At 46.0% G+C, this 15,291-nt stretch overlaps 1 protein-coding gene across 1 annotated transcript in view; it reads right to left on the bottom strand.

Moving 5' to 3' along the window:
- LOC135526181 (fibroblast growth factor receptor-like 1) overlaps window positions 1-15,291 on the bottom strand; it is a 65,500-nt gene that overhangs the window by 29,410 nt on the left and 20,799 nt on the right. The window contains exon 3 of the mRNA XM_064954330.1: window positions 975-1,247. Within this exon, the coding sequence (XP_064810402.1) occupies window positions 975-1,247 (273 nt within the window). The remainder of the gene's footprint in view (window positions 1-974; window positions 1,248-15,291) is intronic.

Genomic DNA, 15,291 nt, shown 5'->3' with positions numbered 1-15,291 from the left:
TCCTCACAACTTCTCAGTCTTTCAGCATCACTGGACCGGAGCAGATTTATAGTGGTGCAGGCGGCAGGACGTCTATTTCAGCGGTCTCCTTGACGAGTGCTTTGGCAGAGAATGCCCGGTCTACAGTCCCCCTGCAGCCATCCCTCCTCAATCTCAACCAGAAGTATTTCGCAAAAGCTACACTGCCAAAACCCTCTACCCCCCTCTCCAACCACCTTCCAGACAGAGTTCATTCTTTTACCACACAACCTCACACACTGACACACACACGCAACATTAATTTCTCATTGTGTCAGAGGGGGGTGAAACCCCCGACAGTGTGTGTAAAATAATTGAACACTGGATTAAATTACCGGCACTATAAACAAGCACCAGGGTGTAGTGTGACAGGAGCAGCCGGTAAAGAATCCTCCCTTTGTTCTCCTGAGGTTTGATATGAAACCTGACAGAAGAGCTGCTGGGGTTCTGTAATGCTAACAAGTCATAAATTGGCATTGTTACAATGCTCACTTGTACGTTTTCATTTTGCATCGGTTACGTAAATGAAACCATATTCTTTTAATAACGCCAGGGCTGCCAGTCATGTCGGTTCTGTCAAATATAATCACATCTAGGGGCTAACGTGGGGCCAGTAGGCCTCCTGCATTACAATCCCTCTTAATGTGCACTGTGACTGTTGAATCAAGGCTAGGTCACACTACTAGACCAAGGTACCGGGGAAATGTTGTCGTCATTTTATATGGACATGTCTTAGTAACATTTCAGGGAGTATGTCTGATATGGGACAGGTTTGGAGTTATTCAGTTAACTGGCTACGGTATGAAAGAATATAGAGAGCTACATATTCATTAAAGGAGTCACAGAGAATTGGAGCATAAGGCATGTGTGTATGTAATGTGTGTTTACATGATGTGTATGAAATGTAAGTGTGTGGACATTGACTAGGGATGACATCAGACGCTCCTTGGCCCTACCGATGATGATGAGGGTGTAGTTGAGGGTGATGCTTCCGAAGCCGTTGGTGACACGGCACATGTACACCCCCGCATCCCCCAGCTCCACCTCTTTGATCTTCAGGCTCTGTTTCAGCACCCGGTAGCGGCTCCAGCCCGGGTGGACGTTACGCCCGTCCTTCACCCACAGGATCAGGGGAGGAGGGTCACCTTCTACGGGGCACGCCAGCCGCACCGTCTGCCCCAACCTCGCTGTCTGGCGCTCCTCCACCTGACGACTCACCCACGGGGGACCTGAGAGAGAGGCAGACAACGATCACATTATTTTTTTCTCTACAGCTTTTTTATTTAAAAAAATATCCGAATCAGAATAATCTTTATTCGCCAAGTTCATTTACACGGTGATACGGTGCTGCTAGTTACAGGCGAGGTACGGTGAACATAGAGCTGTAAGAGAATGAGCAGTGGATAAACAAATATACAGTTTTAGCTACAGTATCAATATACGTCTATCTAAATGTAGAGAGGGGAACAGAGTGCAAATGGAGTATAGTGCAGTTATTTTGTGTGCAGTACACCCCACATTGGATCATGATGTCGTGGTGTATAATCACAGACACAAATGATAGTTTCTCCTACAGGTACATTGTTTTGTGGATTACTTATTCAGAGGAGTTAGTCGCCAGACCTGGGTATCTGGTAAGACATACTAACGTTCTGCTAATGAAAATAGCCTGCAGTGGACGAGGGTCCGTGTTTGAATCATGCTCCAATGGCCTTGATGCTGGACAAGCAGTTCAATTCATTGGAATCATAGCATAGTTTCCTTTCATAATTCCCTCGATTTTTCATGACATTTCCATGTTATTCTATCCATGGGCCTTGCATAGCCTATTTGCTGGTTAAATCATTTAAATTAACCGACTATAATTCCACCATTCAAGAATATTCAGTACTGTATGTTTCATTTGCAGTTGAATTCAAACACACGTTGATGTTTTGCTGCACCTTGTAAATAAAACACCTTCGTTTATCATATGAAACATTCTATTCATTCTGTTGCTGCTGGTGACACAGGGTCTAATGACTTTGGGCAGGTGAGCCAGATGAACCATGGAAAATAAAATGGAATTAGAGAGGCAGACCAGAGACCTGCTTCCTCCTAACTAACACTAAGCCTGTCTCTGAGTCAACTGCTGTCTGACTCGGTGAGTGGGGCCCTGTGTCAACTTCACTCCACGCACATGCATGCACGCACCCACACGCACACTGTACATGCCCAGGCCCCCCAGACACAGATGTGTAAGAAGGTGTGTATAGAACCGGGTTAGGCTACCCCAAGGGATCTTTCCTATCAGCAAAACAAACCAACTTGGGTACGCCTAAAGTCCACTCAAAAACATAAACCTTCTCAAGAAGAGCGAGGGGCAACTTCGGGGTCTTTTACTCAACTATTTGAGGGGATTCTCTTTTTTTTTATACGGTCCTTGCGTGCACAAGGTTCTTTTCATCCTGTTCATTCAGAACTCCGAGACTCCCATGAGAGCTCCCTTTCCATTTCCTCTGGCCCTCCTGAGCTACCTCAGCACTGGGGCCTGGGTGTGTGTGTGTTGGACGGCTGTGGGCCGGTGTGTGTGTGTGTGTTGGACGGCAGTTAGGTGGTGTGTGTGCGTGTTTGTGTGTATGTAAGTGTGTGTGTGTGCGTTGGACGGCACCGCTCATTCATGCCTGGTACTGTCACATCCTGTAGCAGCACCAGCAGCTGCTGTGAGAACTGCCAAGATTATAGGAATCTAAAAACAAAACTCCCTCCTCTAAAAAAAAGTATCTCTCTCTTTCGCTCTCTTTTCTCTCTCTTTCTCTCTCTCTCCTCTTTCTCTCTCTGCGCTACACATCTCTGTGGAGGAGTGAAGTGTTTTCACCTGGTGTCTACTGGTTGCCATCCAGGAAAGTGGCAGAAAAAGTAAAGATTGTTTTGGTGCTGGAATTAAATTACAGCACATTCCATAACGTTAGGCCGAGAGGGTTTCACTGACTGCACCAAGTATGGAATACAATTCCTCCATCTCCATGAATAGAACATAAAGGTAGACATTAAAGACCTATTCCAGCAGGTTTGAATGTTAACACAGCATTCTCTCATAAACTGATCCTTACATTGACCTTCACTAATTCACCTCACTGGGAAAAAGGTTGGCTTGAAGACATTCATACTGTATGTAAGATTTGGCTTAGTATTTGCTGGTTGGTTGGTGTCTGGTTGTCACACCAGTTGGCTCAGACTGGCGGATCGGCGTTGAAGTGGCCTGGGGAGCTGAGAGAACGGTGGAGAGGGGCGTTGGGCCGCTCTTGGGTGCTAACAGACACTACACCCCACTGTAGACACACCGAGGCTGGGGAATGGATGGGGGATGGAGGGGTGGACAGACAGAGACTCCTACTACCACTCTGTGAGCCTGACACACACACACACACACTGCTGGGTGCTGAGAGAGATCAGAGACAAGTGCTCTAATGTAACAGGCCTGGGGGGATCGTAGGGCAGGGTGGGAGTGATATGACTGTCTGAGACTTGGTCATGGCCCCCCTAATGTATAGAGTGTGTGTGTGTGTGTGTGTGTGTGTGTGTGTGTGTGTGTGTGTGTGTGTGTGTGTGTGTGTGTGTGTGTGTGTGTGTGTGTGTGTATGTGTGTGTGTGTGTATGTGTGTGTGTGTGTGTGTGTGTGTGTGTGTGTGTGTGTGTGTGTGTGTGTGTGTGTGTGAGAGAGAGAGAGAGAGAGAAAGAGAAAGAGAGAACCTCCACTAATACACCCACCCAAGCCCCATCCTGCAACCTAAGAGCCATTCACCAGATGCTCCGCATGCTCTGCTGAAACCTAATGGTCTGAGCCTAAACCACACGGATAACAACAGTGAACACTATGGAACACGAAGCTTTGACTATCTCATGCTGGAATATACAAGGTCTGAGGTCATCTGTCTTTGGCCTAAAGAGCAGAAACCCAGATCACCAAAATACAGACATTGTCATCCTACAAGAATGACAATGTCTGTATGGTATAGAGGTTGCCCTCTAGGTTACAGGGAGTAGGTAGTCCCATCCACCAAACTACCAGGTGTGAAACAGGGAACAGACTCAGACTGTTCATTTGGTATATAGCAGACCTAACCCACTCTATTAAATTAATCAAAACAGGAGCAAAGAATTTAGCCATGTGTGTTATCTACATCCCCCCAATAGAATCCCCATACATTAACGGTGACAGCTTCTGCATCCAAGAGGGGGAGATCAACCACTTCCAGACCCAGGGACATGTACTAGTCTGTGGCGACCTAAATGCCAGAACTGGACAAAAAACCGACACTGTCATGCCCTCAGACAAACCATCACACAGGCAAAGTGTCAATACACTAAGATTGAATTGTACTACATAGGTTCTGACTCTCGTTGGATGGGGTAGGGCTTGCAAACTATTATGGACTATTATGGACTACAAAGGGAAACCCAGCTGCGAGCTGCCCAGTGACGCGAGCCTACCAGATGAGCTAAATGCCTTTTATGCTCAGTTCGAGGCAAGCAACACTGAAGCATGTATCAGAGCACCGGCTGTTCCGGAAGTTTACATACACTAAGTTGACTGTGCCTTTAAACAGCTTGGAAAATTCCAGAAAATTATATCATGGCTTTAGAAGCTTCTGATAGGCTAATTGACATCATTTGAGTCAATTGGAGGTGTACCTGTGGATGTATTTCAAGGCCTACCTTCAAACTCAGTGCCTCTGTTTGACATCATGGGAAAATCAAGAGAAATCAGCCAAGACCTCAGAAACCTCCACAAGTCAGGTTCATCCTTGGGAGCAATTTCCAAACGCCTGAAGGTACCATGTTCATCTGTACAAATAATAGTATGCAAGTATAAACACCATGGGACCACGTAGCCGTCATACCGCTCAGGAAAGAGACCCGTTCTGTCTCCTAGAGATTAACGTACTTTGGTGCGAAAAGTGCAAATCAATCCCAGTACAACAGCAAAGGACCTTGTGAAGTTGCTAGAGGAAACAGGTCCAAAAGTATCTATATCCACAGTAAAACGGGTCCTTTATCAACATAACCTGAAAGGCCGCTCAGCAAGGATGAAGACACTGCTCCAAATCCGCCATAAAAAAGCCAAACTACGGTTTGCAACTGCACATGGGGACAAAGATTGTATTTTTTTGGAGAAATGTCCTCTGGTCTGATGAAACAAAAATAAAACTGTTTGGCCATAATGACCATTGCCACGTTTGGAGGAATGAGGGGGAGGCTTGCAAGCTGAAGAACACCATCCCAACCGTGAATCACGGGGGTAGCAGCATCATGTTGTGGGGGTTTATTGCTGCATGAGGGACTGGTGCACTACACAAAATAGATGGCATCATGAGGCGGGAAAATTCTGTGGATATTTTGAGGCAACATCTCAAGACATCAGTCAGGATGTTAAATGGACAATGACCCCAAGCATACTTCCAAAGGTGTGGAAAATGGCTTAAGGACAACAAGTGGCCATAACAAAGCCCTGACCTCAAGCCTATAGAAAATTTGTGGGCAGAACTGAAAAAGCGTGTGTGAGCAAGGAGGCCTACAAACCTGACTCAGTTACACCAGCTCTGTCAGGAACTGGGCCAAAATTCACCCAAATTATTGTGGGAAGCTTGTGAAAGGCTACCCGAATAGTTTGACCCAAGTTAAACAATTTAAAGGCAATGCTACCAAATACTAATTGAGTGTATGTAAACTTCTGACCCACTGGGAATGTGATGAAAGAAATAAAAGCTGAAATAAATCATTCTCTCTACAATTATTCTGACATTTCACATTCTTAAAATAAAGTGGTGATCCTAACTGACCTAAGACAGGGAATTTTTACTAGGATTAAATGTCAGGAATTGTGAAAAACTGAGTTTAAATGTATTTGGCTATGGTGCACGTAAACTTCTGACTTCAACTGTATATACTAGGCGGTGTCAGAGGAAGGCCCAAACAATTGTCAGACTCCAGTCACCCAAGTCATAGTAAGCATTTCACACCTGTTCTATTCAGTGCACGGGACAAATACAATTTGATTAACTTAGAGAAGAGTCCCATCAGCAAGCTGGTCCTGGGGCTCTGTTCACAAACACAAACAGATTCCACAGAGCTCAGGAAAAGCAGCCCAATTAGACCCACACAAATCATGAGAGAACTCGACACATTTCAAAGAACAAACCAAAAAACATTGGCTTTGGCAATGTAAACCTGTTTCCCCTGTGGATAAAGCCTTTTGAATTGAATTGAGCTAGAGAAGGGGGGGGGGCAACCCATTTACTGAGATAAGGAATAAGGGCAGTGTGGTGTGTGTGAGGAGGGAATGTTGTCTTTTTTTTACACATATACATATTTGCCATACTTTTTAAAATTATGTTTCACATAAATTCTGAACCTGTCTAATCGCATAGTATCTACAGTTGTAAGTTAAATATTTTTTTACTGAAAGTATTTTATATTGTTGATTGATTGACTATGGTTTTCCAAATCTCCAGTGCTATTTTTATGGCAAATTTTTTAGATAAATGTTGTGATTTTTCAGCCATGAACCTGTGACCAGGAAGAAGCTCCATAGAGGCAATACCAAAATAATTGATCTAATGGTTGTCTCTTCATAGCAAAATCTGCAGAGCTGACATGGTTGTTTGCCCCATCCACATAATGTTCTGGTTGTGGCACCAATTTTGTATAATAATTTAAATTGAAGTTTTGACTCAAGTGTTGTTTTGCTTATCAGTTCATAAACCACGTGCCAAGGAATCGGCACATCGAAAATCTCGTCCCAACTATTTTGCAACCTGTATTGTGCCTCGGTCAACATTTTGGTTCTCAAGTAAAACTGATAGATTTTTTAAATTTATGAAAATAATATTGTTGTCAATTTTGGTCTTTAATAAAGGGCAAACAAACAATTTCCCTACCTTCTCCCTTCTCCCCTTTCCACTTTTCTCCTCCATTTTTGCAGTAATGCTGCAATCAATTGGTTGTAATTTTGGATAGAGCAAACATTTCCATATACTATATGTTTGTTAACTGCACGTGACATAACTCCACCTTTATTATTTATAACTATTCATAATATCATTAACAAAGATAATTCCTTAAGAAAAAGGATCCATAAAGATTTTTTTACTTTTATCAATTAGTATATTTGAATTTAACCATATTATTTGTTTGGTCTTTTCTGGAGGATGAAACTGGAATTGCAACCAGCTTTGTATGTGTCACGCCCTGACCTTAGTTATCTATGTTTTCTGTATTATTTTGGTCATGTCAGGGTGTGTCGAGGGTGGGTATACATGTATGTGTTTTTGCCATGTCTAGGGTTTTTGTAAGGCCTTGGTCTCCTCTATACGACGAACGTGACAGAATAACCCACCAAAAAAGGACCAAGCAGCGTGCCAAAGAGGAGTGGACATCTTGGACCCGGGAGAAAGAGGAGTGGAGGACATCCTGGACCTGGGAGGAGGTAATGGCAGGGACAAGACCCTGCCATGGAAGCAGCTGGAGAAAGCACAGGAGAAACGGTGACGATATGAGGGTACACGGCTAGCATGAAAGCCTGAGAGGCAGCCCCAAGATTTTTACGGGGGGAGGCACCCGAGGAGATTGGCTGAGTCAGGTAGAAGACTTGAGCCACTCCTCGTACTTTCTGTGGGAAGTGTGTAACTGGTCAGGCACCGTGTTATGCAGAGATGCGCACGGTGTCTCCGGTGCACTATTCTAGCCCGGTGCGCTCTATTCCAGCTCCTCGCATTGGCCGGGCTAGAATGGGCATCCAGCCAGGAAGGAGGATGCCTGCTCAGCGATCCTGGTCTCCAGTATACCTCTTTGGACCAGGATATCCTGCGCCGGCTCTGTGTGCTGTGTCTCCGGTGAGTCTGCACAGCCCAGTGCAAACTGTGCCAGTACCCTGCATTTGCAGGGCGAAAATAAACATCCAGCCGGGACAGGTTGTGTCAGCTCTACACTCGACATCCAGTGCGCCTCCACAGTCCAGTACGTCCTGTGACTGCTCCCCGCACTCGCCCTGAGGTGTGTGTCCCCAGTCCGGTACCACCAGTGCCGGCACCATGCACCAGGCCTAGAGTGCGCCTCGGCAGTCCAGAGCGTCCGGCGACAGTACCCAGTCCAGAGCGTCCGGCGACGGTACCCAGTCCAGAGCGTCCGGCGACGATTCACAGACCGGAACCTCCGGCGACGGGCCACAGCCCGGGGTCTCAAGCGACGGTCCCCAGTCCAGAACATCTGGTGATGATCCACACAGCGAGGGTCCCCAGCCCGGGGCCTACGGCGATCATCCACAGGTCAGTGCTACAAGAGCGGACCCAGTGTAAAGATGGGGGGCGGCGTCCAGAACCAGAGCCGCCACCGATGGTAGATGCCCACCCGGACCTTCCCCTATAAGTTCAGGTTTGCGGTCGGGAGTCCACACCTTTGGGTGGGGGGGTATATTCACGCCCTGACCTTTGTTATCTATGTTTTCTGTATTATTTTGGTCAGGTCAGGGTGTGACGAGGGTTGGTATATGGGTTTTTGTATGTTTATGTTTTTTTTGTAGTCTAGGAGTTTATGTCTATGGTTGCCTAGATTGGTTCTCAATCATAGGCAGCTGTTTATCGTTGTCTCTGATTGGGGACCATATTTAGGTAGCCATATTCCTTGGATAGTTTGTGGGTTATTGTCTATGTGTAGTTGCCTGTTTCAGCACTCGTTGTTTATAGCTTCATGTTCGTTTTGTTGTTTTTGGTTAGTTTGTTTTAAATGTTCTTTGTTAATAAAATAATATATTCTAATCACCCTGCGCCTTGGTCTCCTCTATATGACAAACGTGACAGTATGGCTTGTTTTATAAAAGGACGATATTTTGAAAAGGTTTTCAATTAACTGAAAGTGAAAGGTTGTAATCTGGATAAAGGGAAAAAGGCCATTTTTGAACTAGAGTTGAGCAATTCTGATTAACCTACCGGAGAACCAGTTTGGGTTTAAGTATAACTTTTGTATGACTGATGCTTTTAGTGACAGATTTAATGCTTTAATATTTAATCATTTTAGCCCCCCCGAACTCATATTCATTATAAAATAAAATGTGCTCATTTATGTCTGGCTTTCCATTCCAAATAAAGTTCAATTTTTTTGTACAAATAATTTAAAATACAAATAGTTCTGCATGGCAGGGCAATAAGTAAATAGGTAAACTGGAATATGACTAAAGAATTAATCAGGGTGATTTTTCCACAAATAGACAGTATTTACCTTTCCATGGTGGCAAGATTCTATCTATTTTTGCTAACTTTCTAAAAAAATTTGTAGTAGGTTCTTTTATAGCTCCAGCTGGACTGGGACTCAGCGAGTGACCTGACTGACCACTGGCTCCACAAAGGCAGCTCCTTCCTTCTCTAGAGCCCTGCACATAGAGCCCTGTTCCTAGACCCCTGCTTATAGACTCCTGCTCCTAGACCACTGCTCCAGCTCTGGAAATGATATAAACAGCCTCCCTCCTTATTGAAATCTAATAAACAGGGGCTCTGACTGCTGCATCCCACCAAGTCCACTGCTTGCTTTCTGAACTTAAACACACTGCAGGGTGTTCTCTGTCCAATAGCGACAGGGCGGTGGAAGGAGCATGGAGTGACGCACACAAACACAGATGTGTAGCGGCATTGATTTGAAATTAATGTCAGGCTTGACCTCTCTCTTCTTTCCTAATTTGTCTTGTTAAATGTCCTCAAAGTCTTCCCCAGTTGCTTAAATCTAAGTTTAAGGGATCCACAGACAGACATGTATATGCTGGTTGTTGAGCTGACGAGCTGAGAACCCTAACTCCAACCATAGATGGGCTTTTGAATGGCAAATACCCTGACAGGCAGACCCCCCAGTGCCACGACCTACAGCATACAACAGCATATTATTCCAGACATGTAACGGCATCAATAAAATCAAAGGCTATTTATATTTATATTTTACATTTTATTCATTTAGCATACGCTCTTATCCAGAGCGACTTGCAGTTAGTGCATTAATCTTAAGATAGCTAGGTGGGACAACCACATATCACAGGCATAGAAAGTACATTTTTCCTCAAGAAAGTAGCTATCAGTAGATTCAGAGCTAGGGGGGGATCAAGTGCAATTTTTTGGGGGTTGGGGAGTCGAGGTGAGGAGGATTATTTAAAAATACTCTTTGGAGAGGTAGGGTTTTAGATGTTTTCAGAAGATGGGCAGGGATCCTGCTGTCCTAGCTTCTGGGGGAAGCTGGTTCCACCATTGGAGTACCAGGACAGAGAAGAGCTTAGACTGGGTGAGCGGCAGCTGCCCTCCCATAGGGGTGGGAGGGCCAAGGGACCTGAGGTGGCAGAATGGAGTGCTCTGGTTGGGGTGTAGGGTTTGACCATAGACTAAAGGCAGGGAGGGGAAGTTCCTCTTGCTGTTCCGTAGGTAAGCACCATGGTCTTGTAGTGTAGTTCAGGGGAATCTAATCACAACAGCTGGAACCATCCAAGACATTTAATCTGTGTAAGACAGAGGGAGGACCCCTAACCTATGGATAACCAGGGATCACTGTAAAGCGTCACTGTGCTTGTCCGCTCGTGGCCCACTCTGTTTTAGACATCTTGATAGGGGTTTTTGATTTCAAGGAGGATTTATGGGGAAGGGAGGCCTCCCCAGAACCGCAGCCCCAGAAGAGCTTTGAAGCCAAGGCAGCCGAGGCAGAGTCACGAGGAACAGTGCTGGGCTGGTGTTGAACGTAGAGCTTCAAACAGACCTCGACAGCGCTCTGCCTAGATAAATTATTATGGTAAAATAAGTAGCAGAGCTTTGAGATGAGGGGGAGAGAGAGAGAGAGAGAGAGAGAGAGAGGAAACACTAAAACAGAAATACATTAAGAAAAAAGAAGGAACAGCATGTCAGAAAACAGCTCAATGTGATTGAAGAATCCATAGAATCAAGTCACTTCTGGGAAAATTGGAACACACTAAACAACAAGGCGGTCGTCAGTGAACAGGGAGTAGAGGAGGGGACTAAGCACACACCCCTGAGGGGCCCCAGTGTTGATAGTCAGGGTGGCGGATGTGTTGTTGCCCACCCTCACCACCTGGGGCTGGCCCATCAGGAAGTCCAGGATCCAGTTGCAGAGTGGTGATGAGCTTGGAGGGAACAATGTTGTTGAATGCTGAGCTGTAGTCAATGAACAGCATTCTTACATACGTATTCTCCTGTCCAGGTGGGTGAGGGCAGTGTGGAGTGCAATACAGATTACATTAGCTGTGGATTTGTTGGGACGGTATGCGAATTGGAGTGGGTCCAGGGTGTCTAGGAGAATGGTGTTGATGAAAGCATTTCATGGCTATAGATGTGCGTGCTACTGGGCGATAGTCATTTAGGCAGGTTAACTTGGCATTCTTGGGCACAGGGACTATGGTGGTCTGCTTGAAACAAGTTGGTATTACAGAACGGGTCAAGGATAGGTTGAAAGTATCAGTGAAGGCTGGGCCTCCCGAGAGGCGCAGCAGTCTAAGGCACTGCACCGCAATGCTAGAGGCGTCACTACAGACCCGGGATCGAACCCGGGCTGTATCACAACCGGCCGTGTTCGGGAGTCCTATAGTACGGCCCACATATGGCCAAGCATTGTCCGGGTTAAGGGAAGGTTTACTTAGCTCATGGCGCTCTAGCGACACCTTGTGGCATGTCGGGCACCTGCGGGCTAAACTTGGTCGTCAGGTGAACAGTGTTTCCTCCGACATATTGGTGCGGTCGGGTGTTAAGAAGCGCGGTTTTGGTGGGTCATGTTTCAGAGGACAAGCTGACAAGGTACAAATCTGTCGTTCTGCCCCTGAACAGGCAGTTAACCCACTGTTCCTAGGCCGTCATTGAAATTAAGAATTTGTTCTTAACTGACTTGCCTAGTTAAATAAAGGTAATATATATATATATTTTTTTTTTTAAACTCGACCTTAGCCTCCCGAGGCCGTTGGGGAGTTGCAGAAATGAGACAATATTGAAATTGGCGAGGAAAAGGGGGTAAATAAATAAAAATAAATACATAATGTCAGTGAAGACACTTGCCAGCTGGTCAGTGAATGCTCTGAGCACTCACCATGGTATTCCGTCTTGAACTGAAATAAGTTCCTGCCAAGGTGCCCTCCATCTTGAGTTTGATCTGTAGCTATTAACTCATTCAGAGAGCAACCCTGCTTATCTCTGTACTCATATCCTGGCATGGCAGGGGGGGGGGGCAGATCTCAGTCTAGTGTGTGGAATTCAGGTTCCTTATCACCGATGAGAGATTACGCAGTTGGAGTCAGAGGAGACAAGAGGAGGGCTTGGTAAACAGAGCTAAGTAAACAATCCCCCTGTTTACCCCAGTGTTTCTCACTCCCACTCTTCTCAATCAAACACCCACCCAGTCACTCCTCACTAGTAGTGACCCCTGCATGCATTCCCGCTGTCCTCCTACCTATCTCTTAATCAGGCTATTTGTGACGTTAAGGTCCCATATCCACTTCCCATAGGTCTTCTTCAGTCACTCTGATACCTTTCTCATCTCTATTGAGTGACATCTACTTGACATCTACTCGTGTGCACAAGCGGTTTGCTTATGTCAACATTGTGAACAGAGTGCCCCATGGTGACAGTGGGGTTATGGTATAGGCAGGCATAAGCTACCATCAACGAACGCAAGTAAATTTAATATATGGCAATTTGAATGCAGAGAGATACAGTGACGAGATCCTGAAGCACATTGTCGTAACATACATCCGCTGCAATCACCTCATGTTTCAGCATGATAATGCACGGCCCCATGTCGCAAGGATCTGTATGCAATTCCTGGAAGCTGAAAATGTCCCAGTTCTTCCAAGGCCTGCATACTCACCAGACATGTCACCCATTGAGCATGTTTGGGATGCTCTGGTTTGACGTGTACGACAGCGTGTACCAGTTCCAGCTAATATCCAACCACTTTGCACAGCCATTCCACAGGCCACAATCTACAGCTTGATTAACTGTCGCGCTGCATGAGCCAAATGGTTGTGACTGTTTTTTTGATCCACGCCCCTACCTTATTTTATAAGGTAACATATGACCAACATATGCATATATGTATTCCCAGTAATATGAAATCCATAGGGCCTAAGTAATTTTTTTTCAATTGACTGATTTCATAATATCAAGTGTAACTCAGTCAAATCTTTGAAATTGTTGCATGTTGCGTTTATATTTTTGTTCAATGTATATGAAAGCAAGCTTTACTTTAATACTTCCAACACAATCAGGCTTGATTGAGTGAGCTGTTTCGTGTTGCCTGCCTGTATATCTATAAACCTTAATATATTTCATAACATCTTTCTTGGTCAGTAGGTACTGTACCTAACATAACAAAAGGAGGTGATGTTTTCAACACAGTCACTCGTATAGATATAGTGTTCTATAGAGCATCCCTGTGAAATGCCTTCAAACCCTTGTAATGTCCATTCCCTGACGAATTGAGGCTGTTCTGAGGGCAAGGGGGGGGGGGGGGTATGCAACTCAATATTAGGAATGTGAATATATATTATTTTAATAGCAGGACACTGTAAAGTCCATTATCCCTCCGAAGAGTATGAATTAGGCTGTTTGAGAAGGTTTGAATCCTAAGCAAGCTGCCTACACATTTTTAGGAAGACAGTGGAGGCTGCTGAGGGGAGGACGGATCATAATAACGGCTGGTATATTTGATACCATTCCACCAATTCCGCTCCAGCCATTACCACAAGCCCATCCTCCCCAATTAAGGTGCCACCAACCTCCTGTGTTGGAAGTACATAAGACCAACATAGCTACTGTAGTAGGTCAAAGCTGTGTGCTGGAAAACCTTGGTAGAGTATGGGTGAAATTCCTTTCTTTTTGTCTTCAAATCAATGCTGCCTTTTTAAGTTCTCATGGTTTTTATCACGAAAGGTGATTATACAACTATCACGTTTCAGGAGAAGACTCAGATGCAGACAGTGTCGAAGTAACAAACGTTTATTACTAGAACAGGGGGCAGGCAAAACGACAGGTCAAGGGCAGGCAGAGGTCAGTAATCCAGATCAGATTCCATAAGGTACAGACAGCAGGCAGTCTCGGGGTCAGGGCAGGCAGAGGTCAATAATCCAGGGTGGTGTGACAAGGTACAGAACTGCAGGCAGGCTCAGGGTCAGGGCAGGCAGAATGGTCAAAACCGGGAAAACTAGAATACAGGAACTAGAAAAAGACAGGAGCAAGGGGGAAAATGCTAGGCTGGACAAACTAAACAAGCAACAGACAGAACAAAAGGTATAAATACACTGGGGGTGGAAGATGGGCGACACCTGGAGGTGGGTGGAGACAAGCACAAAGACAGATGAAACAGATCAGGGTGTGACAGTATACCCCCCCCTCCAGGGGCGCCACCTGGCGTCCTACCTGAACGCATACCTGGTTGACCGGGGTGCCGGTGTTGGAAATCAGCAATGAGGCTTGGATCCAGGATGTCCCTGGCGGGGACCCAGAACCTCTCCTCCAGGCCATAACTCTCCCAGTCAACAGGTACTGGAATCCCCTGCCCCAAGGTCGATCCTTCAGGAGACGCCTCTCCGTGTACTCCGGTTGGACGTCAATGAAACAGGGGAGAGGGGTGAGCGTGGAAACAGGAGAGAAAGGGCTGTGAGACATTGTTTTGATCCTAGACACATGAAAAGTGGGATGTATACAGGGGGTACGGGGCAACAAAAGACGAACAGCAGAGGGACTAATGATCTTGTAGATGGGGAAAGGGCCGATAAACCCGGGGGAAAGTTTGCGGGACTCCACCCGGAGGGGCAGATCTCAGGTGGACAGCCATATCCTCTGCCCAAGATGATACCGGGGAGCCGGGGTCCGATGGCGGTACACTTGTCGTTGATACCTGGAGGTGGTCTTGAGAAGAGCTGACCGGATTGTCTTCCAGGTACGACAACAGCAGTGGACAAACATCTGGGCTGAGGGTATGCCGACCTCTTCCTCTTTCTCCGGAAAGAGTGGGGGCTGATAACCTAGGGACACTCAAAGGGTGAGAGACCCATGGCAGAGCAAGGAAGGGTGATGAAGGGCATATTCGACCCACCCTAGTTGCTGGCTCCAGGTGGTGGGGTTGGCGGAGACCAGGTAGCGAAGAGTCATCTCCAGGTCTTGGTTGGCTCCCCCCGACTGGCCGTTGGACTGGGGGTGGAACCCGGAGGACAGGCTGGCCGACAACCCAATGAGTGTCCACTGGGAGTCCATGGATCTGGAA

Source organism: Oncorhynchus masou, chromosome 32 (assembly GCF_036934945.1).
Source record: "Oncorhynchus masou masou isolate Uvic2021 chromosome 32, UVic_Omas_1.1, whole genome shotgun sequence".
In the NCBI taxonomy this organism is placed as follows: domain Eukaryota; kingdom Metazoa; phylum Chordata; class Actinopteri; order Salmoniformes; family Salmonidae; genus Oncorhynchus; species Oncorhynchus masou.
The sequence above is the reverse complement of the archived record's forward strand: the minus strand, read 5'-3'. Positions and strand labels throughout refer to the sequence as shown.